The sequence below is a fragment of the Acanthaster planci genome, linkage group LG02 (genome assembly GCF_054643075.1).
Source record: "Acanthaster planci isolate LZ-2023a linkage group LG02, COTS_SCS, whole genome shotgun sequence".
Lineage (NCBI taxonomy): Eukaryota > Metazoa > Echinodermata > Asteroidea > Valvatida > Acanthasteridae > Acanthaster > Acanthaster planci.
In genome coordinates, this window is record NC_141778.1 from 28,345,262 (window position 1) to 28,365,768 (window position 20,507).

A 20,507-nucleotide genomic window follows, 5' to 3' on the forward strand; every position below is an offset into this window, starting at 1 on the left:
ACCCAGGACCAACTCGGACCCACGCCATCTCGGACCCAATACTAACCCGGACCCACGACCATCTCGGACCCACAACCAACTCGGACCCAATACTAACTCGGACCCACGACCAACTAGGACCCACCATGAGTCAACTCGGACCCAACCCAAGGAGCGTGATTAACTTGTTGAAAATTTTTATTTTGTCCACTTTTACATTTAAGCATTTGGTAAATGACACTTTTGCACTGCATGCTGCCGAGATTTAACGTCCTCTCTACACATTATGCGGGGAAACAGTGGCACAGGATTCCCAGAATTTCTCCGTTTTCGAGTTTGAACAGGCATGGTGGTTAAAAACCGTACAGGACTAGATTTGATATCAGTGATGTCTTGGAACAAGTGATAAGTAACCGACAAGCGTCGTATTTTTATGGAGGCACATTTCCTTTGATGTCTTATTTGCCGCTTGTAATCTGGAATCTTAATCGGTTATTAGCTTCCGAGGTACCGCCATGATTAACCACAAAGACTGATTTTGTCACCTTCCATTCTTGAAACCCTATGATCGGGGAGTGGGAGCTTGGGACAACCAACGGGAGCAGCTTTTGGAGTGTGATTGACAGTACCAAATCATTGACGCCCTTTCTCCGAAGTTTTTTTTTTTTGGCACTCTAGATCACCAACAGAAATCGAATGAACTTTCACCAAACAGCCCCCAAAGTTTTTGTTGCAATAAAAAGCCACAGATAGGCCTTCTGATGTACATAAGAGATACTGCATACATACAACAGATACTGCAGATATACACCAATGTCACGAACATTGACCTTTAATAGTGCCATAATCACGAGGGATCATAGAATTATTTATATAAATCCCGAATTTGGGATTAATAGTTTCCGGTTCAGAGTATTTCTTTCACAAAACGCCCCACAATGCGGACCTATTTTGGATAGAGGCAGGCGGCTACATTCAGAGCTGAACGCATAGTTTTACTACTACTGATTAGGGGGTATCTTTGGAAAAGGCGAATAAAAAAGTTCATAAAATTGAAACGAAAAGTGATCAATCTGGCCATAATCTTGAATTTCAAGTGGAAAAAAAATTATCTTGAATTTCCAGCGAGAAAAAATGAAGGCCAACCTCTTCCCGAGGTTCAAAAGTCGGCGCTATTTCGGTCTACGGGCGCGTATTTGGTGTAATGCAACCGTAAGACTCAGTGGGTCCGAGTTGACTCGAGGTGGGTCCGAAATGGCGTGGGTCCGAGTTGACGTGGGTCCGAGTTGGTTGTGGGTCCGAGATGGTCGTGGGTCCGAGTTAGTATTGGGTCCGAGTTGGCGTGGGTCCGAGTTGGTCCTGGGTCCGAGTTGGCATGGGTCCGAGTTGGAATGGGTCCGAGTTGGTTTGGGTCCGAGTTGACCTGATCCCATGTAGCATGCCGCCCTCTTGCGTCAATTCCCGCTGGGCTATCCGCTCCGAGCAAGAACAAGGAGGGCGTGTTTTGAAATGAAATTGACAGTCGCTTGGTACCATTGGGTACATTCCACCAAATGGTTGTATTTATGCGCACTGGCTCATTAAAATTTTGTTACCCCTCGGAGTTTTTACAAAAAGACATGCCATAACCAGGAGGGATCATAGAAATATTTCTATAAATCTCGAATTTGGGACTGAAAGTTTCCAGTTTGGGGTATTTCTTTCACAAAAAACCGAAATTGCGGGCCTATTTTAGATAGGGGCGGGCGGCCACACTCATAGCTGAGTGCATAGTTTTACTACTATTGGGGGTATCTTCCGGGAAAGGGGAATAAAAAAAATCGTGGCTAACCCCCATAACATTCCCCAATTATGTAAAGTACTTACCTGCAATGTAATTGGAATTATATAAGACAAAGGAGGAGAGACTCACCCTGTATATTCTTTCGTTGTATTGCAATCTGACCAAACTTTGAAGCTAATGGAATAGTCCTTATTAAGTATTCAAAGTTCGCACAATGCCGCCCTATTCAAAGTTGAAGAAAGGTTTTCCATGTGTGCCCTTCGTTCTAGCACTGGGTTGTCTTTTTGAAGCTTGATGAGCAGTGTTGACTGGCGGCGGTGACCTGCGGCCCACTTTGTCGGGAGGGTAAAATTGCCTGCAGAAGTGCACACACAAAATAAAAGGGGAGACTGAGTCTCTCCTCCACTGTCTTATATAATTCCCATTATATTGCAGCTAAGTACTTTACACAAGTGGGGAAATATATTTCGCCAATTGCGGAGAGACTCACCCTGTGTACTTCAAAGCTGGCTGTTAAGGCGCCGGCGCCAGAACTGCTTGACTAAACTCTGTGTGCGATGAGCTTCTGCGGTAGAAGTTGGCAAAAGTAGTCACATATGGCCAGTCTGCCAATTTTATGAGGTCTTGAGTTGTCACGCCTGCATTTGCAGCTGCTGGTGTGGATGCACTCCTGGTTGAATGGGCTTTGAAACATGAAGTATCAATGCCTGCCCCATTGAAAACAGATTTCAGCCATCTAGCCACCGTGGATGGGACTGCTGGATGGTAGGGGGGCCTAAGGCTTGGAGTAAGATACCAAGAGCTGAGTCATGCCAGCATTCCCATTCTGTCTAATATGAGAAGTCCTGTCAAGGTATTCTCTCAGAGTGCACACAGGGCAGAGGTTTCTGTTGGCTCCGAAGCGGACAATCTTAATGTCGTGAAAGGATTTGTTGACTGAAACACATTAGAGAACTAATGGACTGAAACACATTCATGGAGCCTGGTAAGTGTTCTGCCGTCAGAATGATACCCTTCTGGAGAAACCACACCCAAATCTCGAGTGCCAGTTGAACAAGATGCATTGAGCGCGTTCCACCCTTGTGGTTCATGTATTTTAAGAGATTGCCGTGGAGTTGTCCAACTGAAGTCGCAAATGCAAATCTCGGCGATCCCTTAATAGCGTTCTGAGCGCATGGAAGATCACCAACAGCTCGAGATAATTTATGTGGTTGATCTTATCTTGAGATGTCCAGCGACCCCCGACTCGTCGATGGTCGAGGCAGGCTCCCCAATAGTTCAATGATGCATCTGTCTGAATGGTCAGATCTGGAGTCTGCTGAACGATCGCCCGGCCGTTCCATGCTTCTGGGAATTACGTCCAATGCACGTAGTTCGTCTTTTGCCTCCTCTGACAGGAAGACTTCTGTCTCGTAGCTGTAGTGTTCCCGTAGGGACGCTATCTTGTCTATCTGAAGGTGTTGGTAGAACAACAGGGCTGGAAACACTGCCTGCAGGGTCGCTGACATCTTCCCGATCAAGCTGGCGAGAAGTTGTGCGTGCTAGCAAGACCTCTGAGCAGTGGGTGATGATCTTGTTTATTTTGGACTGATTGAGCGAAAGAGTCATGTTTTTTAGAGTTTATGATAAATCCCAGGTACTCGACTTCCTGCTTGGGTATTAGCTTGGATTTCTCCATGTTTATAATAAATCCCAAGTCCTGGAGCAGTTTCACTGCGGTATTGGAGTTGTGCAAACAATTCTGGGCTGAGGTTCCCATGATGAGAATGTCGTGCCAATAAAAGACGCAACGAATCCCTCTTTCCCGTAGTGCTGATGCAACTGGTTTCAGGATTTTGGTAAATGTCCTTGGAGCACTGCAAAGGCCAAAGGGCAGACATGGAAACTGGTAAATGACTTGTTTCCAACAGAAACGGAGAAACTTCCTATGGGTGTGATGGATCGGCACAGTAAAGTAAGTATCCTTGGGATCCATGGTCGTCAACCAGTCGTGCGGAATTAAGGGTGCAGACCACTAATTCAAGTGAGAGTTTCTGACCAGCTCATTAGCATTAAAAGTGCCCCCTTCCACAGTATCTTTTGAAAAAGGAGATTGTTTGGCCTCCAAAATGGTGAGATTGTGTAAATCCTTGCGAGGATAACTCCCTGGGTCTTTGAGCTTTCATTTGAGAGCAGAAGAGCTAAAAACTACAGTTGAAAATGGTCCTAAGTGCCCGAGAAAGTTGAGGGTTGCCACTTGAAAAATGGCTACAATCAGACTTCGGAAAAATCACTTTTTGGGGGGTGATTTTGTTTTGTGGGAATAATTTAAAATGTAATCAGTTAACCCACAAAAAATTGAAAAGAAATTGAAAGATAAATGACTAGACAAGAATTTCATTTGTGTTTTGGAAATCTCAGAGATGTTGGCGTGCATGTTACGGGGCCCTGAACAGTGCTGATTTTACACTGTTTTCAATGGGGCTTGAATTAGTGGACTGTACCCTTAATTAACAGATGTTTGCTGCTGTGATGTTCTCCATTTTGAAGTGTTGATATGGCATAAACCGATTTAGCGGTCGGAGGTCGAGGACGGGACAAAGATCTCCGGTTACAGCACCTTTCTCCAACATTTTCTACACCTCCAGATCGAAAATAGTCTCATGAAGACTCGACTGGACCTTCGTAATAGGGACTTTACGTTGACGAGGCATTGACAAGAGTTCCAAACGGTAGCCAGAGATAGTATCAATGACCCACAGGTCGTGAGTGATAAGTAGCCATAGACGTTTAAAATGTTGAAGACGGCCTGCCGGTAAAAGATGTGCAGGAGATGTTGGAGAACTGACTGGAAAATCATACATGTACAGTGTGCATGTAGTTATTTTTTGAGGATAGGTTGTCTGAAGAAAAGTTCTGCCTACCAGCTCTTCCTCGACTTGTAGACGGCTTGTTGGAAATCCGGCCAGTAGAGCCCTTACATGTGGGCTTCACAGAAGTTGAGAACCGTCGGTATCTAGACGCTCTATACGCAGCTCGGTAGGGGAGATGCGCTTGTCTTTGGAAGACCTTTACTACTAGTAACTTTAGCTGTTAACTTATTCGCATTTTCTGTCTCTTCAATGTCCTTCATTAATGATGAACTGAAGAGCTCGCCCATGTAAGGTTGATTCCGCTTAAGGGTATCAATTTTTGTATCAACGATGTCATCGAAGGCACGCTGACGAGTGGTTGTAAGGCCCTGGATTGGGCCAGAAGAAACTAAATCCAGCACCTAGTCCTTGTTAATCTCACTGGGACCTCCAGGGTCAGCAACTGCCTCAAATGAGCAAAGAAGTGGCAGGGCTGCTTTCAGAGCATAACTTTGAGCAGTGTTAAGTCTGTCATCCTGAACAACAATGGAGGGATTTACCTGCTTGAAAACTTTCTTGATTCCAGCTGGCAATTCTGGTGCAGAAAAAATAGTTCTTTTGCTCAACGGGAACCACAAAAGAGGACATCTCTTCCTTGTGATCTTCTGACGAAAGTTCATGAGTTCTCAGATCCTCCCACCACTGAATCACCTCCTCAGAAATGGGGTTACCTTTGTCCTTTTTGTGAGGATTGCGCAGTATCTCTCTCGTAGCTAGAAGGGAAATTGCTGCATTCCCAGCGCCAGAGGTTTCCGAGTTTTCCTCCTCGCTGTCGCTGACAAGTGAAACAGCAGAGTCGGTGCGAGCCATGCCAGTGCTGGTGGATGATGACTGCACCGGTAGACCAGTTGTGGTGGGTTAAGTTGTCTGAGTATTTCCTGACAATGGCAGATTTGCCGGTGGTATCATTGCTGGAAAACACTGGGGAGGAAAACCCGAAGGGTTGCTCACGCTTGGCGGTACCGGACCTGGGTTTGTAGCTGTGGGCAACTGAGGAGTACCCCAGGGGCTCAAGTTTCAAGGCATGGCTGGGTTGAAAAAGTTTGTGGCTGTGACTAGGCTGATGCATAACCAGCCAGGTTTGCTGTAGGTGCAATCGGGCCCTGGGAGTTGCCGGTGCCGCTAGGTGGTGCGGATGGTGTAGGCTCCGATCCAGCTTGAATAGCAACTGCGGCTTGTTGATGAGGTGGTGCTGGTTGGGATATGTTGCTAGATGAAGTCGATTTCGGACCCGGAATGGAGCCTACATGAGGTTTCAGGTATGACAGCCCTCCACCTTAACTGCCATCAGCCCATGATGAAGCTGAGGCGTGGCGGTCAGTCATGGGCTTTGGGCATTGCGACCCTTCACCCTGACCGCTAGGTCCTTGCCAACCTGTTCCCGAGAGTCAACAGGTGGCGCTATTTTGGTCAGATTTTGCAATGTTTTCTAAAGGCCCGTATTTGGAGAGCTCAACCCACATGATGTCTATTATATTTAGCTAATCTCGGAAAGACTCACCTCGTCGATTGCCCCTCGTGATGCAGTCTGATCCACCTTTGAAGTAATGGTATCGTCTTCCATTCACATTCAAATTTAAGTTAGTGCCCAGGTTCAGGCCAATGCACCCTGACTCCACCTTGTAACGTTGTCTTTGTTTCTTATGGCGCAGTCTGATAAGTCGTGATTAAAATCTCTCTGCGTTTTTCAATATGGAAGTTAAGAGAAATCGTTCACGTTCATCATCTTCATCAGCTCCTGCAACAGTTTCTCGTCCTCCAAATGATGATGAATCCATGGACATTCTAGCCAAGGCGACTAAAGAGATTCTGCCAGATCAGGAGGACAGGAATATGGCTCTTTCTGCAGGTTTGACCTCGCCACGGGTCGCTTCTGCCGCATGGCAACTAATACTGAGCGTGGGGTCGGGCCTCCATACCCGGTCCCACATGTAACATCGAGCCATAGCAGCAGTACTTACCCCGGGCAACCATATCCAGTGCAACAGCCGAACACCCATGCTCCTACCCGTGCCGTGCCAATGCCCATTTCAACTTTCGCGCCATTCGGCAATTTGTGGAACAATATGCATATGCAGCCTAACGTTCCTATGTATGCCGCTGGGGGAACCGGCATGCTACAAACGGACGTTGCTCAACGAACCATGATGCCAACAATGGTTCCTCCATTAGGTATGTTTCCTTATGGTATGTCTGTTCCTTGGATGGTGCCCATGCAACAGCAATATGTGCCTACTCATCCTGCTTAGCATTTGCGTGATCAGAGTAATGTTGAACCAATTATTGGAACTTTATCAGTAGTGCTGAGGATGATAATTCTTCCTCAATTACCACTGCATCGGTTACTCCGACGGGTGCATTAGACTCCTTTCGCAACCATCGTAAAGACACGGGTACGCCCTTATCTGATAAAGTGCTAGATTGGTGGAAGGATCTTAGAACGAATAAGCTGTCTCCAGACGACCTTAAAGAGGATTAAGAAGGTCTCCAAGCAAGCTAATTCGTCCCTTGTTTCAGGGGACGACCGCTTTAAGTCGGCCCATAGACATGTTTTGAAGTCAGCTTTGCCATGTCTTCATCTGTTTGATGCTATCGTGGATACAGAGTGCCCTGACTCATTGAGTAAAAATCTTATTGTTGAACATTTGACTCCAGCTTTGATTCTACTGGTTTCGGCAAGCCAGAATTTGGCTATGGCACGTCAACATCTTTTTGATGAGATTGTGGATAAGCGTTTTGATGTCCTTCACAAGAATTCCCCATCCATGAGTGAACTGTTTGGTTCTTCGATGATGAAAGACATTGAAGAGACTAAGAAAGCGAACAAATTAGCAGCGAAGGTGACGAAGGGCTTTTGTACAACCCAGAAGGAGAAGCGGTTTGCGCCATACCGTCATGCTATGGCACGTTCGTAGAGCAGGGGACGTCGTGGTGCCTTCAGCCGCAGTTCCTTTCGCAACTTCAGCCGTAATACACCAGTTGTCAAAGGGAGTGATGGTTCAAAACAGGCACGTAGCTTTCGTTCGTTCGAGAAGCAGAGTTCAAAAAACTAAGCGACAAACCACTCCGTCCACAAGCTGGGCGCCTCCAATATTTTCTTCAGCAATGGTTTTTAGTGACTCAGGACCCATGGGTATTAGAGAGCATCTAAGGGTATCATCTCGAGCTTCTCCAGACACCGGTGCAACATCACATTCCAGTGACAAAGATACAAAACCAGGCACAGAAAGCATCTATGTCAGCAGAAATAGAGTTAATGCTGGAAAAGGGAGCAATTACTAGAGAGAAACAAGCTGCAGGTCAGTTAATTTCTTCTGTGTTCCTCATTCCAAAGAAAAATGGAGATCTCAGGCCTATTTTCAATTTACGGCCCCTGAACAGATTTATTCGCTATCTTCACTTCAAGATGGAGGGCCTAACAAGTGTAAAACGTTTGCTGCAACCGAACGATTACCTAGCCTCCATAAATCTGAAGGATGCTTATTTTTCGGTACCGATACATCCGCCTCACCGCAAATTTCTCCGGTTTGTTTGCCTACCGTTTGGCCTGTCCAGTTATCCTCGGGCATTTACAAAAATTCTAAAACCCGTCACAGCATTCCTTCGCCAGGAGGGAAACCGTTGTGTGTTCTACCTGGACGATATTCTAGTGTTGGGAGCTATACTCAAAGAATGCAGAAAGAATGTGCAACGGACTCTTCTGCTTCTACAGAGTCTAGGCTTTGTGATAAATTTTTGCAAGTCTCACCTGGAGCCTACCAGAGAACTTATTTACTTGGGGTTTGTCATAAACTCCGAGCACATGACACTGTCCTAACACAAGAAAAGTTGGACAAAATCTCACGGCCATAAAGTTCAGCAGTCCAACGACCTCAACGTTCGCGATGTAGCGAGTCTTATAGGCCGAATGTCATCAACCGTTAAAGCTGTGCTTGACCAGAACCGCCTTCTTCAGAAGAGCAAGTCCTACGGGTCGACAATAATTCTTTCGCCAGACCCAAAGGAGGAACTTCATTGATGGATAGACTCTACTCAAGCTTGAAATGGTCACTGATTTGTTCAGGACATCCCTGACCTTCATCTTCAAACAGATTCATCGCTGGTGGGATGGGGTGCGTGCCTCGGCGAGACCCAAACGGGAGGTCGCTGGACGCGCCAAGATTAGTTCAGTCACATCAATTATTTGGAACTTCTGGCAGTGTGGTATGCGCTCAAGTCACTTCTGGCCTGTTGCAGCAACAAACACGTTCGGGTGCACACGGACAGCACTTCGAGGTGGCATATATTTCTCACAAGGGAGGAACACACAACCAACAGTTGTCACGTCTGGCGACACAGATTTGGGTTTGGTGTCTTCGTCGGGGCATACTGATTTCGGCGGGCATGATCAAAGATTGTATAGCGCCGCGCAGCGGCGCTATACAATCTTTGGGCATGATGTTGAGACAGTTCAACGACAGTGCCATCTTCTCATTCTCATTGTTTGGGTACGCGTTCAAAAAATTCTTCACGTTCGATGAAAACGTACAGCGTGTGGAGATGGGGCACGCACAGCTGACTGTCGCACACAAACAAGTATGCAGGCAATCAATAAAAATTATTGCCAGTTGTTCGTGGTCAATCTTCGAGCAGCTAAGAAACAAAGGATGTGGACGTCATCGCTGAATGAGAAGAATTTGAACGTAGGGGGCGTTTGTCGCACAACACCCTTCCGCCCCCCCCGGGTGCGACCATGGACCACCAGTGTTTAGCGTACAACCCATGATTTTGAGAAGTGTTTGCAACAGTGGGCTAAACGATGGACGGGCTAGTGTGTACTTCGGAGTGAGCGTTGGTCCAACTTAATCCTTGGACGAGACAGGGCGGGCACAAGCTAAGGGTGCACCCTCGTAATTAGGAAATATGTCCCCCGGGCTCATTAATAAAAGTTATAGACTCAAAATATTCTATATTAGAGGGTCCTGAGAGCCATAGAACTGAGGAATTGGAAAAATATGAGACTGGACCTCTGGGCCGGACTCGGGGCTTCCAATTCTGAGCAATTTGGATGCAATCGGGTTTGAAAGTGGCACTATTTGAGCCATTTTGCCGAGGGAGGGTTTTTCAAAATGGCTACTTTTCTGGACAGGGACATTTTCTGCATTTTAGGGGTGGTCTGCTTCTTGTGAAAATTTCTCAAAAATTCATTGGTCAACCCCCCGAAAATTGAAAACAAAATGAAAAAAGGACATGTGGAACATCATTTTTCTGTGCAGCCTGAACACCTGTGAGAGTTGTATTTTTAAAATATCTGTGAAGTATGGGGATTTATCACTGCTGTCTAAGGGAATTTACTTTTAGTGGTGCACCCCTAACGGTCTTGTGTCAGGCTTAGGCCGTTTTCCAAAACTCGACTTCGGCTCTGTCGCAGCCTTCAACTGTTTTTTTTTCTAGCTGACTTTGAAGCTGTAAGCGCAGTAATCAGTCTAATAGTGCCACAAAACATCAAATAAGATGCTAGAGAGCCAAAAATTACAGTATTACCAATGTAATTTAAACGCTTCAGGCCCACAATCGGCGGTTGGTTTTTGGGAACGAAGCCTGAGACGGAAACGAAGTTGAGAATTGGAAAACGTCCTTACTGTTATTACGGAGATCAATACAAGAAGAAGACCCGGCTGGCCCTGGCTGAATTTCTTAATCCTTTTAACTAGAGTATTTTACGTCCCATTACGCTGTACATGTATATGGTTTTGGCTCTGGCTGAATCCTTTAATCTTTTAACCCTGCGACGAAGCACTGTTCAGTTACGTCGGTGTAGGGCCTACATGACTGTATACTGTTTCACAAATTCAAGCATAGCGGGGCGTTACTGGCTATCTTCATTGTGGAGTAAATGTAAAATACATCATTATTTAAAAATTATGCATTCTTGTGGGCGGTATGACGTAAGTTCGGATTTTTAACAAGTAGCAAAGGGGCAAATTTACCTCTTGTGCTATGGAAAAAAAAGTTCCCGGCCTACCGGCCGGGAACTTTTTTGGACCCGAGAATTATTACTTGATAGTCATACGGGTCAGTAAGAACACAAAACAAATTCAGTGGACTTCACATACTGGTTTCAGTACTGTTTTTATTTCCCGTTGTTAACCATTGATTTTTTTACAACAATTATTATCGCAAATTTAAGAATTACTTAATCAGAATCAGAAACTAGCATGGCAATATATCAAGGTGTTTGTCTTTGGAATTCTACTCTCGAGGGACAACTACAAACCATCATCAGGATATACTGCAATTAGAATTCCACATGAACGCCAGTGCGATACCAAAGGTTTCAGCATTTTTTTTTAAATATAAGGAGCCGAGGACAAGACAAACTGGGGAACCGTACATACAAACTTTGTTTCACCATCTCTAAATATTTCTGATGTTGGGGAGCAATTTGGATATGACGGTACCCAGATTTTAGATTGAATGAGAACAATATAGGGAAAGGTACTGTCAACCAGTTTTCCAATCGTCTATTTTGAAATGCTCCGTTCGAACAAATTTATTTAAGGCGCTCAAATCCAAAATTAATCTCTAATCTAATCTTGCTTTCGTTCTGACAAGATACTGATAATGAACTGGTTACATAAAAAAGGGATGATTCTTTTCTACAATTTTCTCCGACGCCAGTAACTGAAGCACTGTTGTTTGGGAAACAAACTCGTTATTTCGCAATGCAGAAGCATTGTTACGCAAAAACATGGATGGAGGGCGTTCGTTGAACGGTATAAAATAACCTTTGTTAATAATGGAAATGATCTCGTCATGAGCACCAATCTCGTGCCAAAACTCAGTGTGGGATTTTAATCTTCCTTCAACAAAAATGTCATCGGTAACCAACATCGGGCATATGCCTTTGCAATGTACATTGTACCTGGATGGTATCAGCAAAAATGTTCCTGGCTGGAGAGCGATTGTATCTGCGGAGCCCCTGGACAACTGGGCGGTTGTGCTGGCGACGGCTTCAAGGTAGCAGAGGAATGGGTGGGATTGGCACCCGGGAATTGGGGCACCGCTTACTGGGAAGGCTAAGAGGGGACATATCGGGTACCATTGGGTTGAAACTTTGCTGATAGCTAGAAAGGGCGGGGTTATAGACGAAAAATGACCCCATATGATGATGACGTCAATGAGTGACAAGCAACGCAGTGGCGTAGCTAAGATTTTACTGAGTGGGGGGGGCACCAGCATCTTATGGAGGCACCAGTTTTCAGTGGCGTGTTTTTTTGGGGGGGGGGCAAGTTTTTGTTAACCTTCTTCAATATCCATTCATCTTTTTTCTTCAGTGGGGCGAACCTGGGGGGGGGGGCATGTGCCCCCAGGCCTCCCCTGTGGCTACGCCTCTGATTAGTCACGTGAAATTAAAGGTGCGCTCTTTAGAGCCCATATCTCCTTAAGTATGTGTCCCATCGGGTGAAACTTTGCAGATATTTCGTGAAGGATGTGTCACAGACAAAAACGAACTAAATGTGATGATGACCTCATTATGTGACAAGTTACGTGACATCAAACGTTCACACTTAAATGCCCTTTATTTGATGAATTTCATGTCCCATCGGGTTCAACTTTTGCAGATAGCTAGAAAAGGAAGTGTTTCAGACGAAATTTTATATCTTGTAATGATGACGTCACAGTTGAAAAGTCACCGGACATTACAGGCCCATTCTCTTTTTCCTCAAATTATTCACAGCAACTGAAAAAAGGGTGTAGGAGACTCGCGTGTCACAATGGCTGTAAACGGAAGGGATCTTTCCATGGTTCCCGAGATAACTTTCGGGTTTGTGGAGGATTACCTCAAAAAGGGCTCCAAAAGCAGCGGAGAGCAACAGCTCGGTAAAGACTTCAAGTATTTTTCAGGCTTCATAAGCTAAGGGGTTTTTATCGACGGGATTTTATTTGGGAATTTTCGTTGACGCTGCATGCATGCACATTTATGTCTAGGCCTCACTATTGTCGCCACAATCGCGCAATTCGAAGACTTTTGTTGTCATTCAGCGGATTACCTTTAACGACTGGGCTATTTCCTTTCGAAGTTCAAAATTCTATAGATGCTAGTTCAAAAATTACAGATGTGTTTTCTTTATGTTGGGCGCGATAATCATAGAGGAAGGAAAAGACTGAATCGATCGAACTGCACTAAAGTTCAATAACATGTATAGGGTCAGTGATTACGATATTTTTTATACGAACATCTTAAGTGCCCGTAGAAGTTGTTTCAAAGTCAAAGTCTACCTTGAATAGTGGCCCCTCGTCTCGACTGATCTTAACAATCCACTTTTTCCGCAGGATCTTGTTCCTCGGAATAGATGGAAGCTAATTTCTGGCGGTAATCTTCGCTCGTGATTGGTACAACACGGCACTGAACAATGCTTCGCCGTGTTCGCCGACAGCAAGGAGAGCCACACAGCCTCGTTTTCACTTGCAGCGCATTAAATTTGCATAAATATTAAGAAAGGCCTAAGCCTATGTACACGGTGCATGCACATTCCGTTTTTTTGTCTGAAGTACGGCGCTCGGTACGGTACATGTAGTACATTGGGTGCAGTACGGGTAGCGCTGGGTCTGGTAGTGACGCCGTAGCGTGGATTTCGACTATCGATCTGTTGATGTTTGGGCGAAATCCTATCATACCTTTTTATAGGCAAGGTCCTGTAGAGGTTTTCAGGTGACGTAATATAACGGACAAAGGCATTTTCGAATTTTCTATTTTTTATTGGCAGTTTCGACTTTCGTGTACGTCAGAATATTGAGAGACTTCAAAAGCGCGCGCGTTTCCATGCACATCTGTGTAAATTGAACGCTGACCGTCAAAAATCACGTGACTGAAAATCCTGTGCTTGATAATCGTCCTAATTGAAATACCCCACATGCGATGCATTCGAATAGCTTCCCTGAATACACCATGGTAGTGTCACACACAAGGGAAGCCTCGAAATGAGGTTAATCGAAGTGTGCAGTGTATTTGCCAAGGCATTCTGGGAAAAAGGACAAGTTCCCGCCAGTTCAATCATGCCCATGCTCGAACAGTCCATCCGTGACGTCATTACACTCAGGCAACATCCAGAGACCTGCTCTCCAGCCGGGGTAGTGGTGGCTGACCCCAGGGAAGGCACGAAGATCATGTGATGGCTAAACAACGCTCTCGTGGAAGTTTGACTTACAAGAGAGCGTTCGTTGAGCCATCACGTGATCCTCGTGCCTGCCCTGGTGTCAGCCACTACTACCCCGGCTGGCGAGCGGGTCTCTGGAGGCTGCCCGAGTGTAATGACGTCACGGATGGACTGTTCGTGCATGGACGTACATGATGGATGGAAAGTGGCGGTGACTTGACCTTTTTCCCAGAATGCCTTTGAAAACACACTGCAGCGTTCGATAAGCCTCATTTTGAGCCTTCCCTTGAGTGTAACACTGGTGTGTTCACGGAAGCTAATCGAACGCACCCATAGGGTGATATTTAAATTATACAATACCCCGGGTTAAATCGCGCGAGGCATGGTGGAAACCAACTTGGCCCGACAAGATTGTATCCGTTGGAACATGGTTGTATAGGGCCATCCTGTTCACACCACGGACGTGTATAATAAAATCTGGACTCGCAATGCCCTTAATCAGCTTATAGAATCATTGAATTACTCGCGGCCATTTTACCGCGCCGAATACACAGCTTTCCTGACAATGCCCGCCTTTGTTCTTCCTGACGTCAACTGAAGGGAGCCAACCCATGTTTTTGTATTCGGCTCGGTAAAATGGCCGCTGGTTGGCTTCTTTTTCATACAAAGGCGTTGTAAGTCCAGGTTTTTTTTATATATACGTCCGTGGTTCGAACGCTTGTGGTGCGTGCGCGCGCGTGAAATTCCTCCTTGACCAATGACCAACAGGCAGTAGCCAATCGCAGAAGTGTGTGTGCGCGCTCAGGTTCAGACAGCTGTGTGAGTGTAAATGGCCCCTAAAAATGGCGTCTCATCGGATTTTTCTCTTCAGGACAGAGGCCGTTTTCCAATACTCAACTTCGGCTCCGTCTCAGGCTTCAACTGTTTTTAACTAGCTGACGTTGAAGCTGTAAGCGCAGTAATTAGTTTAATAGCGCCACAAAACATCAAATAAGATGCAAGACAGCCAAAAATTACAGTAAAAACACCTGTTTTACATACAAAGTACAAAGACATTCCTTTGTTCTCCTGTGGTTAAGGAAACTTGAGGAAAATGCTCCTTTTTCTCCAACTTGGATAACTCCTTCAAGATGGGTTTTGACGGTGATTTCCTGGAATGTTCCTCTTCATTTTGCCACATAACCTTGACCCCAAAACGCCTCTGAAAATGTTTTTCAGGGAGGGGAAAAAAGTGTTGCGTGGACGTATGCGAGTCCACACAATGCCATCACACCCTACATTATGTGTTCTTTTGTGCAGAGGTCCACACTATGTATGCCACATTTTCTTACAAAGAAATCTGTGGAAGTAATGTAGCTTACGTAAGATAAGCTTTAAAATTATGATTTAAGACCTCTCTCATTCTTATTACATGCATGACCAGCAAATGTTGATTTCTTTGTGACTCAAACATAACATTAAAGAACTGAATGTTATATTATTAAATATTTAATGGGAAGGGTGATTGAAATTCAGCACCTTTATACATTTAGATTCAATGGAATCATTTCTTGGGTCTCTGAATTTGGAAGTTCATCCACACAGAGCTGATTGCAAACCAGATTTTATTCTACTAAATTTACAGGTACATGCGAGCTGCCACAATAGGCTGCACATTCTTGTATCAGCTGGTAACAGTAAATCACTACATGTGCAATAGTCAAGCTTGCGGCTGAAGTTATAGAAGTCAAAGAGAATGAAATTTTTGCAGTGCCTTTCAATTTCTACTAATGCACTTCATGAAAAATAAATGATACCTACTCAGAACACTGTATGCTTCAAGGACAGACCATGTACATATCTACATGTACGTATCAAAGTAATGAGAAATTAGAGTTTAGTCCCACTTGCCACTGTGAACAAGCATTGCCAGATTTGTACATGTCCTCTGTAAAGCTGTCACTAAAAGGCTGCTGTGGGTATACATGTCCGCTAACATTAATTAGTAAAGAGCTGACAGAATTTCTCCTTAAAATGACATTGGCCTTGCCATCCTCTGGTACCCACGGCCTGAACCTGATATTTACAACTATTATTATCCACAAGTTTACAGCTCCACAAAAAGAATATAAAGACTGTTTAAAAGACAGCAGTCTGTACATGGAGGTGTAATCAAGACGTCTTGCCATCTGTCGGTTTATCCACTCTTGGTTTGAAGGGATCACTCCATACTCTCATACCTTGAGTGCAAAACACAGAAAAAATGAATAAAAAATCTGACCACTGTGCGCTAACCTTACATACTTAGTGTAGTGTATGTAAAAAAAAAGATATAAAATATAATGTTCTGCCAACTGACTGACCTTAATTGTGACCTGCATGTCCCTGCATGTATTTTTGTATCTACAAGCCCAAGGACAGAAAACAAGCAGAGACTTTTTTCCATTTAACCTTTAAGATGTTACATCCATAATGCGTGCACATATGTATATTACATCAAGTTAATTCAATACTTACCACCTGGTTGGACGCTTTTTTGATCAATGCCCTTTCTTGTTTCTTTCTGTACATCTTCTGTGCGTAGAAATTACATCATCAAATTGTCACAATACAGAAAGCTTACATTCAAACTGACGTTCTAAGGGAATATTCAAATGTACATGTCCATATATACATTACATTTCAACCCCCTTTAAATTTGATTCAAATGCGAAGAGCAGCATTTTCCGAAGAGGGACAACTCATTAATGTTAAATTTTTAAAACCTTTTCGAAATTTATATTATCTTCAAATATATTTTGAGAAAAGCATGTTTCAGTCTTTTGACATGTATCAATTTAAATGCAGAATTACTGGTTTTTATTAATTCAACAGCAGGGGTTCACATTTCAACTTTTTGTTCACTTGGTCTTTGGGGATTATAAATTAATTTTGGTATAAAGTACACGTAAATTTGACTGCATGTATTTTAATGACATTAGGAAATCATATGTTTTAAGCCTTCAATTTCAATGAAATCTGTAAGAAAATAAACTACATAGGTTTTCTACTTCATGTTTGAAAAATTCATATTTCTTAGAGTCATGCCAGATTGAATGACAGTCTCCGACACAGATCTACAAGTTAGTTCATGTATTTCTGAATGAACAATACTTACGCCATTTCTTGGGATTAAAAATTGGAGAGATAACAATAGGATAGAGAGCGAGGCCAATAAAGCCAACAAAGCCAGCAATGATGAGAGAATTCCGTGCGCCAAACCGGGACAGACTTGCCATCTTTTTTTGCACTCAATCAATGAATGCACTATAAGCAAACACTCAGTCTAGTTCCATGCAGCCACATGAACACCAACTGTCGACTTCAACAAGAGAACAAAAGGGAATAAAAACAGCAAATTAGATATATTATATATTAATTACACTCATATATTTTTATGATTCATGCATAAGGGCATGGCCTTACCTTTCAGAAGTATTCATAAACCACGGAAGAATATTGACAAAACAAGGGCAATCTTGCTTTTGCACCCTGCTAGTCCAAAAATTACTCTTTTGTCCTTCAACTTCATGGAAGGAAGACTTCCCAAGTCTATAAAGGTATTGGCACACACGTATGTATGTACATGTAAAGGCTGACACACATCTTGTATTTTTAGTGAGAAGTAAAAAATAGGTTGAAACAAAAATGTACAGGTGTCCTAAAAGTAAAGATTGCCCTAGTACAAGTAAGTCTAGCCACAATGCTAATGCTCGTGATATTGGGAGATGCACAGGAACCTTGTGTATTACTATTTACCACATGAAGGCTAAACTGCAAGTCAAAGATATATGTACAGGTAGAAATTGGGTGTATTACGTTTACGTTAGTTTTAGAGTGTGTTGTTTTAATGCCACAGAAAAGTATCTAGGATTGACCCAGCAGGGTGTACATATAGCAGCTAGAGATCCTTGACCCTCAAAAGGTTTGGTTTTATGTTGCATGTTGGGGCTGTGATGTTTTTTTGCCCCTCATATTTCTTGGAAATGACTAATCCCGTTGCTAAGAAACAGTCAAGGAGATCTACTTGTGTAACATAACACTGAAAACATTCAAGAAGTTAATCAGTGCAGCATCTTATTGAAACCTAGCCCATGTTTGACCATGGAGCTGGTAAAAGAGCTGTAGTCAAACCTACAGTTAAAAACAAAACTATTCGTACCCCACCTTTCATTCTTCCAAAAAAAACACAAAAAACTAAAATTTATAAGGGTATGAATAATTTTGTTGACTGTAGGTTTTGTCTTTCATGATCCTGACATTAAAGATTGTGTTTGAGTTTACAAAACATCTTTTACTCTCCTTCAGAATAAATTCACAACAAAGATAATGCTGTTGAAACCTTTTGGGACAAACTTTCTTTCTTTAGTATGATCAATCTCAAGCTGTAATCAGTGACATTAACAATAAAAAATGTAGCGATTTAAGGGTTAGTGGGTGTTGTAAAGCACTGCCGTCATTGTGTGAGGGGCCTGTTTAAACAATCATGACCAGCAATTTGTTGCTGTCTGTTTCCACATCTGTTAGCATACCAACTGGTGCAATGTTGTTACTCCGACCAACAGTGCGCCAGAGGTTGGAGACTGTCAAGGGCAGATCCAGAACCAAATTTTGGGGGGCAAATAATTGGATGTTTTGCATGTAACCCTCAGAAGGGTGGGGTAGGTGTGGGTTTCATTACAATTTTTTACATGTTTTGGAAGGTAAATTTTTGTAAAGGTAAAAAAATGGTGGCATCCCTACATGGAATTCTTCCAAAGAACCTTACAAAACTGACTTTCCAAGCACAGTAATACTTTCAGTTTAGCCTGGAAAAACTTCAGTTATTATTTGAGGAGGAGCTTTTGGGGCCATATTTCGAACATCTCGGATGTGAAACCCATTGTGGAAGCAGCCATTTTGAAAATGATCACGAATGATGTATTGTAATTTGTATGTTGAAAACTTTCCAAATCATTTACTCCAAAACACTTTTCAGAGTTAGTAATAGGGTTGTGCACAGGGTGTCAAGTGATGTCCATAAGTCCATGGAAGGCAGAATCCTCCGTGCATGGTGCCAGGATTGTATATTTGGGCACCCCCCCCCCCCATTTTTTGGTCAAATCTTGTAAAACTGGTCTACCTCCCCCCCAAAAAAGACAATGCTCTCTTTAAATACTTTGACTATATTTTGGGGGAAATTTCGAATTGTAAATTGTGGGATAATGTGACTTTCTTAATTGATAAACCATGCAAATCTGACTCCACCATCATGACTTGTGTCATGTTAAACACTCAAGTCTCCCTTCATAATTTCCCTGGAAACGCTACCCTCTTTTCACATCAACAGTAGCCTGGAGCAGTCTAGATTACAGTTTTTATTGAGCATGATGTCATAGTTATCTGACATTTATAACAGTCAAAATGTAGGTCTCCCTTCTATTATTGGACCGGGGTCCGGTCCCTACCCCCTGAACTGTACGGTACGGGATCCGGGTCCCCAATAACAATCCCCATGGATGGTCTGATAGTGTGACCAGGTCATGACTAGGATCTCTTCAAATTTCCACTTTTAAAACCATAGTTATGATGTGTAAATGGTCGTGGCGTATTTGATAGCACCTGAATAAAATTCTTACCGCTCTCTCACGGAGTCACCGACTTCATTAATTCCAACAGGAATACCATCACCTCCACCGTGTACAGCGCAGCAGCTCAATACATGCATTGAGTCGGCTTGGGCGCCCTCTATAGTTCCCCCCTGCGTATAAATTTAATTACCTGGGAAGGCGCACGACAGGATGGAGTAGCTTAATCCGGTCCTGTCTCTGGCCTCTATCATATCCTGCGACTACGAATTTTGATCAACTAGAGGCAGCGGTGGGGCCGGGGCCGGGGAGCCGTCGCCAGTGTTCGAAACTTGACATGCGGCAGTCGAGTCCAATAATCGGCGCGGCCGCACGCTCGGCATGTTGCCAACATACATGTAGATCGAGTGCAGTATAAACCGTTGAAAATATTTCGTGTTGGGGTTTCCTGAAGATTATACCTCCGATAAATATTTGCAATGGACGTCACTAATGACACGCATGATAAAGCCAAAAGTGTGAAAGTGATATTGAACCATTTTATGCAACATCGTCATTAGAAGCCAGTATCGATCCTTGACATGTCACAACCTGACTTTTATCGACACCATTAAACCCCACTAAATTCTACACTACATTCGAATATCAACTGGATTTTCGGTTACGCAATAAATCGCCGTGATCACAGCGATTTTAAAGTTTGTGAATCTGGCATTAAAAATCGAAGCTAACGATCATCACGATGACCTTTACTTCAACGCTGGCTTCATAATTTTGTGTTACACATTCTTGTGAAAACTTCAGTTGCAAGATATACTGATTTGTTCAAAAGCGAGGAATTAAACGAATTTTGGACTGCGGAAAAGGCTACATTTGATTACATAAGATCAATGGTCGTTTCCATCACAAAAGCTCACTGGTGTTCCAGTGTACAGGAAAACTAAGTTGAAGAAGGAAATGTGTGAAAGAGCTTCGCTTGTTACCCAGTCAACTTGGTGATGGCTATATTTGCACTGTTGCACACAACCTATCTGTGACCGCAAGGATATCACATCCTGTTAGCGATGGGTTATTTAAACTTTTTGATTCGCAAATGGCAATGTTTTGGCACAAAGAAAGTGTCAGCTAT

The 20,507-nt window shown here is 43.6% G+C and overlaps 1 protein-coding gene and 1 pseudogene across 3 annotated transcripts; both read right to left on the reverse strand.

The window, feature by feature from the left end:
- Positions 1-1,899: 1,899 nt before the first annotated feature.
- LOC147800102 (uncharacterized) lies at positions 1,900-9,152 on the reverse strand (annotated as a pseudogene). The gene is made up of 2 exons (XR_015424535.1): positions 2,253-9,152; positions 1,900-2,117 (listed from the first exon to the last, which is right to left on the reverse strand). The product of XR_015424535.1 is annotated as an uncharacterized LOC147800102 (transcript).
- Positions 9,153-14,806: 5,654 nt separating this feature from the next.
- Positions 14,807-19,858, reverse strand: LOC110977183 (small integral membrane protein 20-like). Of its 2 annotated transcripts, none has more exons than XM_087132906.1 (4): positions 19,572-19,858; positions 16,930-17,133; positions 16,290-16,346; positions 14,807-16,012 (listed from the first exon to the last, which is right to left on the reverse strand). In XM_087132906.1, the coding sequence occupies exons 2-4, from the start codon at positions 17,048-17,050 to the stop codon at positions 15,945-15,947; spliced, it is 246 nt and encodes an 81-aa protein (XP_086989032.1). In that variant the 5' UTR covers positions 17,051-17,133; positions 19,572-19,858; the 3' UTR covers positions 14,807-15,944. The 2 variants fall into 2 exon arrangements, with proteins under 2 accessions (XP_086989032.1, XP_086989031.1); XM_087132905.1 differs by lacking the exon at positions 19,572-19,858 and adding an exon at positions 19,430-19,568.
- Positions 19,859-20,507: the final 649 nt, after the last annotated feature.

Coding starts and splice junctions, on each gene's coding strand:
- LOC110977183 (XM_087132906.1), bottom strand. CDS start 17,050: ATGGCAAGTCTGTCCCGGTTTGGCGCACGGAATTCTCTCATCATTGCT. Junction 16,347..16,929: donor TTTTAATCCCAAGAAATGGC/GTAAGTATTGTT, acceptor TTCTACGCACAG/AAGATGTACAGAAAGAAACA. Junction 16,013..16,289: donor AAAAAGCGTCCAACCAGGTG/GTAAGTATTGAA, acceptor TTTGCACTCAAG/GTATGAGAGTATGGAGTGAT.